This window comes from Penaeus chinensis, chromosome 26, assembly GCF_019202785.1.
Source record: "Penaeus chinensis breed Huanghai No. 1 chromosome 26, ASM1920278v2, whole genome shotgun sequence".
NCBI classification, from domain to species: Eukaryota; Metazoa; Arthropoda; class Malacostraca; order Decapoda; family Penaeidae; genus Penaeus; species Penaeus chinensis.
The window spans coordinates 14,669,627-14,679,626 of NC_061844.1; the positions used below are offsets into that span (position 1 = coordinate 14,669,627).

Sequence of the window (10,000 nt, forward strand, 5' to 3'; positions counted from 1 at the left end):
ATATGTATGTATATATATGTAGATATGTATATATATGCATAGATGTTTGTATATGTATATATATGTACTAGTATGTATATGTATATATATGTACTAGTATGTATATATATATCTATATATATATATATATATATATATGTATATATATATGGATGTGTGTGTGTGTGTGTGTGTGTGTGTGTGTGTGTGTGTGTGTGTGTGTGTGTGTGTGTGTGTGTGTGTGTGGTGCATATATATATATATATATATATATATATATGCATATATGTGTATATATACATGTATATGTATGTATATTTGTATGTAAATGTATATTTATATGTATATATATGTATGTATGTATGTTTATGTACATGTATGCATATGTATGAATACATATACATGTGTGTATGCATATATACACATAAATATAGATAAATATGTATAGATGTTTATATTAATATATATGCATATAAATGTATTTTTGCACATAAACATGTATATATAAATGTAGATATATACATAAATATATGTTTGTAAATATGTTTGTATAATATAAGTATGTGTATATATGTAAATATATGTATATATATTATATATTTGTATATATTTATGTTTATATACATATACATACACATATATGTGTGTAAATATGTATATGTATATAAACATATGCAAATATACATTTTATGTACATTTATGTATATTTAGATATAACTAAACATACACATAATTATATATATATATATATATATATATATGTATATATATATATATATATATATACACACACACATGTGTACATATATATATATACAAACAATTATGTCTATATGTGTATATATGTATTTTTATGTGTTTGTATACGTATATGTGTATATATGTATTTGTATATGTATATGTGTATATATGTATTTTTATATGTATGTATATGTATATGTGTATATATTTGTATATATATTTATATATTTACACATACACACATAGAAATACATTTGTGTTAATATATATATATATATACATATATACACACACACACACACACATATATATATATACACATAAAATATCGCAAGCGCAAAACGACAGGTTAGCGTGCGTCACCAGGTGCGTTTGTTTGTTTGCGTTGTTCACCGGTCACTCGGGCAGTCGATAGAGTCACTCGCGAGCCGGGCGGACGGTGCCAACGTGAGCCCAATGGATCTCTGCGGATACTGTAGCTAGCGTGGCACCAGAGAGCGGGAGAGTAGACCTTGCAAGACATCGTTTAAAAGGAAAGAAAAGAAAAACACACAACCGGGTCTCTGTGTTGTTTCCGTATGTAAAGAGAAAAATGTAAACACGGAAGATCTTTGGTGTTCCTCCTTCGGTCTTGGGAAATGGATATGTGAGAGGCTGGGTTTTGAGGAATACGCAGGGAGTGAGAGGGAATGGATCTACCCGACTGGTGCTGCCGGCGGGCTTCCGTCAGCAGCCAGGGCAGTGGGTCTCTGCCCTTCTGGGCAGCCAAGGTAAGGCGGCGGCAGGTCCCGCGGCTGAGGGCGGCCTGGAATGCGCCGAAGATATCGCCCTCTCTCTGCCTCTCTCTCTTCTCTCTGTCTCTCTTCTCTCTGTCTCTCTTTATATATATATATATATATATATATATATATATATATATATATATATATATATATAACATATGTGTGTATGTATATAATATATATATGTATATATGTTTATACATACACATATGTATAAGTATATATACGTATATATACATTTGTGTGTATATATATTTATATGTGTGTGTGTGTGTGTGTGTGTGTGTGTTGTGTTTTGTGTGTGTGTATGTATGCATATATGTATTATGTATATATACATATTTACATAAACATACATCTGTATATATATACATATGCATACATATGGCAACGAGTCATATAGTCGTTGATGCTGGGGGGAGGGCTAAAGTCCCTCCCACCCAGCAAGTACGGCGGGCTGTGGGACCCTCTGGATTGGCGACCGCTGGGACTCGGGTGGGGAAGGGGGATGGGTCCCAGGGGCCGCCAACCTGGCGTGATGCTTGTGGGGAAAAGCCCCAGGGAGCCCTGCAGGCGGACTATGGGGCCTGCAGCCAGCCAACCTCCTCTATATGGGGCGGCGTCAGTAAGGGTGGCAGAGGTGGCGCCCACCCGGAGTGACTGCCCGAGGTTAGACCTCAGGTGGACTGTCAGGGTGGGGGCTTGGAACGTCCGTTCCCTGCGACAGGACGATCGGTTACCACTACTATCGAGGGAATTGAAGGAGCTGAGAGTTGAGGTGGCTGCTCTCTCGGAGGTGAGAAGACCTGGCAGCGGCACGATTAGTGTGGGTGGCTACACCTACTACTGGTCGGGCCGCAGCGATGGCCACCATCTCCAGGGAGTAGCCATAGCCATCTCCAGCAGACTTCAACCCTCGGTAGTTGAGGTCACTCCAGTCGATGAGCGTATTATGGTATTGAGATTGAAGCTTTCACTTGGCTTCATGTCTCTTGTTGCTGTATATGCTCCTACGGATGTATATAAACTTGAGGTGAAAGAGATGTTTTATGCCAAACTTGCATCTGTGGCAGACAGATGTCCTCGGCGAGATATTCGTATTGTTCTGGGCAACTTCAATGCAGTATCCGGCTGTGATTGAGCTGGCTACGAGATGTCTGTCGGTCCTCATGGCTCAGGAGCTGATGCTGGCAGCGAGAATAGCCTCCTTTTCTGTGACTTTGCTAGGTCCCAGAAATTGAGGATTTCTGGCTCCTGGTATCAGCATTCCGACCCGCATCGTTGGACTTGGTACAGCGGTACGGGTAGTGTGGCCAAGGAGATCAACCACATCCTCGTTAGCACTCGGTGGAGGATCCTCCAGAACTGCAGAGTGTATCGAAGTGCCGAGTTCTGTGGAACTGATCATAGATTAGTTGTGGCTACTCTCCGGGTCCACTTTAGAACCCCCGTCGCCCAAATGAACACCCTAGGGTGTTTCATTTGGACAGATTGAGGGAGAACAAGTGTACCCGGGGGTTTGCCAAGGCTATTTCTGGTCGTCTCACAGCATTCGAGGGCCTGACAGACCCTGTTCTTATGTGGGATACCTTCAAGCGTGAAACGCTTGATGCAGCTCAGGAATCCATTGGTGAACGCCCAAAATCAAGACAGAATTCCATCTCACAGGAGACACTGGAAGCCACAGATGCTTGTCGTGCGGCTCGATTGTCAAGGGATCGCAACTTGCACCGCTCTCTAGTGCGCAGGACTAGGTCACTGTTGAGAAGGGATAAGGAACAGTTTATCAGTAATCTTGCAGAGGAGGTCGAAAGCCATTTCCTAGTAAATGACCTTCGTCCTGCCTACCAAGCTCTGAGAAAGCTGAACTCCAAGCCCTCCTCACAGAAGACTGCAGTCTGCTCAGCAAGTGGGCAGATAATTTCAGATCCTGATGGGGTGTGTGTGCGTTGGGCTGAGTATTTTGAGCAGTTGTATAAGGTTGATCCACCAACAGTTAACATGGATGCGGGTAATGTTGAGTCTCTTCTGCCAGACCCACCCATCAGCGGGTGACCGAAATCGGGGGCGATCTCCAAGCTGAAGAGTGGTAAAGCAGCAGGTGTTTGTGGCATCCCAGCCGAATTGTTAAAGGCTGGTGGAGAACCTATGGCAAGGGGCTTGCATGCAGTCCTCTCTGCCATCTGGCAGACTGGTACCTTTCCCCCTGACCTGCTGAGGGGTGTGGTCATCCCTCTCTGGAAAGGGAAAGGGGATTGGTGGGACTGCAGCAATCACCGAGGCATTACACTACTCAGTGTACCAGGCAAGGTACTTGCACTCATCTTACTGAGACGTATCAGGGACCACCTGTTGAGGCACCAAAGGCCGGAGCAATCTGGATTCACTCCTGGTAAGTCCACAATAGACCGCATCCTGGCGCTTCGAATCATTGTAGAGCGCCATCGTGAGTTCGGACGTGGGCTGCTTGCAGCCTTCATCGACCTCAAGAAAGCGTTTGAAACGGTGCATTGCGAATCACTCTGGGAGATCCTGAGACTAAGAGGAATTCCAACAAGGATTATTGGACTAATAGCAAACCTGTATACAGGCACTGAAAGTGCTGTAAAGTGTGGTGGGGGCCTGTCGAGCTTCTTCCCTGTTAGTTCAGGTGTAAGGCAAGGCTGTGTTCTTGCACCAACACTTTTCAATACTTGCATGGATCCCAGTATCCAATCCATGCTGTCCAAAGTCACTGTGGAGCAACTCTGGGCAATATCAAGGTTACAGACTTTGACTTTGCTGATGATGTTGCTGTTCTCTCTGAATCTCTGGAAACCCTAGTGGCGGCTCTTGATGCATTTAGCAATGAAGCGAAGCCCTTGGGGCTAGAGGTCTGGACCAGGACCAAGATCCAGGATTTTGGGGGCCTGCTAGGAGACCCTGTGCAGTCGGTACATGCTTGCGGTGAAAACATCAAAGTCACGGAGAGCTTTATATACCTCGATAGTGCAGTTCACGACTCTGGGCTGTCAGACCAAGAAGTCAGTAGACGGATTGGCCTGGCAGCAGGGGTCATGAAATCTCTCGACAAGAGTATTTGGAGATGTCGGTACCTGTGCAGAAGGACCAAGTTACGTGTTTTCAAGGCCCTGATACTGCCAGTTTTACTCTATGGTAGTGAAACTTGGACACTATCTTGTGCTCTGTAATCTCGTCTTGATGCCTTTTGTAACAGATCCTTTTGCCGAATCATGGGGTACAGTTGGCGGGACCATGTGTCCAACCAACAGCTTCACCGTGAGACTGGTACAGGATCTGTTACTTGCACAATCCGTGATCGCAAACTCAGGCTATATGGCCACTTGGCTCGACTCCCAGCAGGATGATCCTGCCCATCAGGTTGTCTCTGTCTGATGGAGGAGGCCTGTGGGACGACCAAGAAGGTCGTGGCTTGGGCATATCGATCAAACCTGTCGTGAGGAACTAGAGATGGGCCGGGCCCCTGCCTAGCGGCTCGCCATGATGGACCCTTGTATGTGGAAGCGAAGGGTGGATGCGGCTATGCGCCCCTGCCGGCGTTAGCCCCAAAATGAAGATGAGTGTCCCGCCGTGACATGCGCTCAACTCCCGCTACCCGTCTCACCATCCCATAGAAGTTTCAGCTCGCTCGGGCGGCTGGTTTGCGTATAACCGCAACCTCCGTTTTTTTTTACTCCAAAAACATATGAAAGTTATATAATATGTCATATGAAGGATTTTATTGTCTCATACTGTAGTATATACTCTATTTTAGGAGTGTTCGACCAATGTGAGTGTGTAAAGTCAATAGTGTGTTTTGGCGAGAGCACAGAAAAGCCGTGGTAAAAGTCGAATTTTTATTTTTTTAAAATTAGGCATGGTATGCTTGGAAGCAGGGAGCCGGACATGGGGAAACGCTGCAGTGGGCACACATGACTGTGGTCTCCTTCCTGCGCCGGTTGCAGAGCGCACATCTCCGCCACCTGCCAGTCGAATGGGGTGTCGACTGGCATGTGCGCCTGCTGGGGATCCTCCTCAGGTTGGTTCTGAGGAGGGTTCCGCCGGAAGGAGCCAGGTCGGCCACCTGTAAATGCAAGAAAAAAGGACATTGTAAATTACATCTTCAAAAATGGACTGTAGAATGAAAATCACCATAATTTCAAATCAGAACACAAGAAACAAAAAGTCAGATGCTTACCTCGCTGCAATTCCCGAACTAGTTCCGTACGGAACTTCCATTGAGGCATCTTACCGCCGAGGGCCCGGTGGACAGCCAGCGCGTTGATGGTGGACATATCCAGCAGGTAAAAAATTACCTTTTTGTACCACTTGATGATGGTCTTCTTGGTTGCTGGATATGACTGCGCCAGCTGATCCGAGAGGTCGACGCCCTTCATGACGTTGTTGTAACTGACAACGACCTCGGGTTCCGACCTCTCCACCCCTCGGCGATTGGGAGGCAGGGTATCGACCTTTGATGTGTGAGCAGTGGAAAGCATTGTCACAGGACGCTTGTCTAACCACTGCAGGCAAAGCATTCTGGTTTTACTACTCCGGAAGTCGATGTGTCCCCGACTCGCCTGCAGGTCCGAGGGCATACCCCGCCTGTTGATACGTACTGTGCCAACGGCGGTGGTCTCCCAGGCCTGCAGATAGTGGAAGAGAGTCGGGGAGGAATACCAGTTGTCTGTATACAACTGATACCCCTTGTCGAGCAGCTTTGCCTTCTCCATCAGGTTGTTGACGGCCTTCATGCTCGCCGGAAACTCGCTGCGATCCTGCCCCATGTAAATATTGAAGGCCGCCGTATACCCTGCCTCTGGACCGTCGGACGAACACAGCTTGTAGACCTTCAGGCCCCTCCTAGCCCTCTTACTAGGGTTGTACTGAAGGGCCTGATGCCTCCCCTTGAAGGCCCACAACCTCTCGTCGACGGTCACGTTCTGGTTGGGGACGAAGACGGATCGGTACGTCGAGTCCAAGACGTCAATCAGGGCGCAACTTCTGCAACTGGTCCTCCGCGCTGTGCTCCTCTTCGTTGTTAGCGAAGTGGAGGGCGGAGGTAAGGATGTCTTAGCGAACACCGACGAGCACATCAACGGGTCCGTCGACCAAAGGTCCCTCTGGCACCTCTTCGCATGAAGTCCCATGAGGAACCTAAGGCCAACATATGAGCGGACCTCCCGCACTGTTGTGTCCTCCCTCCCCTTCATGTGGGATGAAGGGGTTTGTGGGTTCTGTCGAGCGTACCTGCAGTTGGAAGGAAAAAAGACATTGTAAAACAGGTGTTCCAAAAAAAGGACATGTAGAAAATTTCAAGGCAGAGCACTAAAAAACAAAACAAGTAAGTTGCTTACCGATTCGTCTTGTCCACAATTGTATGAAACAACTCTGGGAAGAGGCTGCTGAATATCTCCATCGGGCCGGACGATTCGTCAAGGTGTCCGTGCACACCTGGTGTCCCCTCGAAGCAGTGACGCCTGACGAAGTTCTCCTCCTTTGCCCAAGTAAAAGAAGGGGTTCTGGGTTCGTTGCGCTCCCATTTTCGCCTGGCGTATTCCGCGAGGGGCTCGTCCGAGTCCAAGGAGGTATCAACAGGCGGGACATAGTCGTAATCTACATCCGAGCTGTCCTCCACAGCAGATTCTCCGGAGTCGGACTCGGATTCCTCCCAATCCGAGTCGTCACCGTTGAACTGGCTGGAGATTTCAACTTCTGTAAAAATACGAAGAAAACATGAGTTCTATGTAAAAAAGTTATGATGCAGAAACAAAGTAGTATATGTCCAAAGAGGCAGGAATTTTCACAAGTCAAAGAAAAAATAGAACATTTACCAGAGAGATTACTTGTCCTTGAGAATTTCAGAGGAGGTGTGTAGTCCTCATCTGCGCCCTCATCATCGACTTCGTCGGCGGATGAGTACAGATAGAGGAGCGGGTCTGGGGCATTCCGCAAGCGAGGATATCCTCTGGAAGTGGACGTTTGGGGATCGTTCACTGTCTCTTCGTCGAAAACCAAGGCACGGACTCCAGGGGAATTCCTCGGCTTGCGGGAGCGGCGAGTGGAAAGCTTTCGAGACATTTTCAAGAAAAGGTCTTGAGCTGGCGAGTGATTACCTTGACCTCTGCATGGCCTTTTATACGATTTTCCACAGGGTTTCGGCCAATCAGATCACTGATTTTAGGTCACGTGAGTCACGTGACAAGTCACGTGAAGTACAGGTAAACTATTGCCAAACTACTATATTGCCAATCCTTGTGCTCCGGAGGGGGCCAGAAAGTCACGCAGCGGAAATGTCACGTAGCATGACGTCACTGTCTCTCGCTCTCTCTCTCTCTCAAACACACACACACACACACATGCACACACACACACACACATGCACACACATACACACACATGCACACAAACACAGGGGGGACGAGTGTCATGGCGGTCTCTCTCTCTCTCTCTCTCTCTCTCTCTCTCTCTCTCTCTCTCTCTCTCTCTCTCTCTCTCTCTCTCTCTCTCTCTCTCTCTCTCTCTCTCACACAAAAAGTGCAACCTTCCTTGAAGTTACGAGGCATGAAAATTTAATAAATGGTTTAAAAAATGGGAGGTTTCTCGGTCACAGTCCACACAGACTTGCACACAGACTTGCACACAGACTTGCATACAGACTTGCATACAGACTTGCACACAGACTTGCACACAGACAGTGGTGCCTCCTTACAGCTGGCAAAACGGCGGTTCGGCCAACACCACCACATACAGGGGCCGCCTCTGCCCGCCCGTCAGGGAGGACACCCCCTCCAGGGGCCCGACGGCGCAGGGGCCCGACGGCTCAGGGGCCCGACGGCGCAGGGGCCCGCCAGCCTCGCTTCACAACGCTTCGCACACAGACTTGCACACAGACTTGCACACAGACAATTTTACAACCTTTTACACACAGACAATTTTACAACCTTTTACACACACACACACACACACACGCAAAGATGCACGCACAGATTTCCCAACACAAACGACCGAGAAAAACACAAAACACAGCAGACAAAACATTTATGCAATGAAAACCTTGCAAAAACTTTTTATACGATTCATACACAATTCACACACGCACTTGTACACACAATTACTACATCAAACACACACACACACACACACACACACACACACACACACACACACACACACACACACACACACACACACACACACACACACACACACACGCAAAGATGCACGCACAGATTTCCCAACACAAACGACCGAGAAACACACAAATACACAGTAGACAAAACACTTGCGTAAACTTTTATACAATTCACACACGCACTTCCGCACGTAAAATTACCGACTTACACACTCACGCATACACACATATTTCACACAGATATTTACTTTTTATTATAATAATAATGATGAAGGAATACAGAGGTTTCTTGGAACATGTTAGGACACGTTTTTGAGTGGTGGCTTCTCATTGCTGATTTTCTGGATCCTACGTGTTCCTTTTTTCCTTCCTTCCTTCCGTCTGTTTGTATCTCTCTTTATCTCCTTTTCTTTCTTTCTTTCTCTTTCTGTTTTTCTTTCTTTCTTTTTCTTTTGCTCTTTTTTTCTTTTGCTCTTTTTTTCTTTCTCTCTCTCTTTCTCTCTCTCTCTCTCTCTCTCTCTCTCTCTCTCTCTCTCTCTCTCTCTCTCTCTCTCTCTCTCTCTCTCTCTCTCTCTCTCTCTCTCTCTCTCCCTCTCTCCGTCTCCCTCTCCCTCTCCCTCTCTCTCTCTCCCTCTCCCTCTCTCTCTCCCTCTCCTCTCTCTCTCCCTCTCCCTCTCTCTCTCCCTCTCCCTCTCCCTCTCTCTCTCCCTCTCTCTCTCTCTCTCTCCCCCCCCCCCTCTCTCTCTCTCTCTCTCTCTCTCTCTCTCTCTCTCTCTCTCTCTCTCTCTCTCTCTCTCTCTCTCTCTCTCTCTCTCTCTCTCTCTCTCTCTCTCTCGACTCTACCCGACACGTAGCGAGGTAATGCTAATATACGTTTGATAACAGAAAAGTTTCCTTGATTAAGAGAAAGACAGAGAGATAGAGTAAAGGGAAGAGAAATAGAGTAAGGTGCGTGGTGTACACTTCGGATCAATAAGCCAATAACGCATCAAGTGCACGTGGCAACACCAAGGCGTCTTGTCTTTATTTATCAAATTAATGAACATCGTGACTGTTTTATTATCTTACTGTGATATTGTTTATTATGGTTTTCGTTTGGGAAAAAGGTAAGGAGAACGTGATGGTGGGGGGAGGTGGGGGGGGGGAGAATCTGTCATGGTTAGTATACGCACGCCTGGTTGTCATGGCAACGAGCGGGCTTCCAGGCGTGAGTCCATTTTGGGCGTGACAGTGTTGCGTTTGCAGACGTCGGCGGAGGGTGTGTGGGCTTATCGCTCTGTATCTCTCTATTAACGTGACTTTGTATCGACGGAGGTTCCACGTGCGACATGAAGTATTCTTGTGTTTTAAATCGTCTCCGCGG

General features: G+C 46.7%; 2 protein-coding genes across 7 annotated transcripts in view; one reads left to right on the forward strand and one right to left on the reverse strand.

Annotated features, from left to right (window-relative positions):
- LOC125039072 overlaps positions 1-10,000 on the forward strand; it is a 25,580-nt gene that overhangs the window by 9,077 nt on the left and 6,503 nt on the right. The window contains exon 1 of one of the 6 annotated variants that reach the window (XM_047632792.1): positions 1,354-1,490. The exons of 4 other annotated variants lie outside the window; for them this stretch is intronic. In XM_047632792.1, the coding sequence (XP_047488748.1) occupies positions 1,410-1,490 (81 nt within the window). In that variant the 5' untranslated portion in view covers positions 1,354-1,409. Of the gene's footprint in view, positions 1-1,353; positions 1,491-9,871 lie in introns of those variants that run through there. One more of the 6 variants, XM_047632793.1, reaches the window with a different exon arrangement.
- Positions 4,974-7,904, reverse strand: LOC125039071 (piggyBac transposable element-derived protein 4-like). The gene is made up of 4 exons (XM_047632791.1): positions 7,337-7,904; positions 6,860-7,217; positions 5,701-6,752; positions 4,974-5,586 (listed from the first exon to the last, which is right to left on the reverse strand). The coding sequence occupies exons 1-4, from the start codon at positions 7,581-7,583 to the stop codon at positions 5,360-5,362; spliced, it is 1,884 nt and encodes a 627-aa protein (XP_047488747.1). The 5' UTR covers positions 7,584-7,904; the 3' UTR covers positions 4,974-5,359.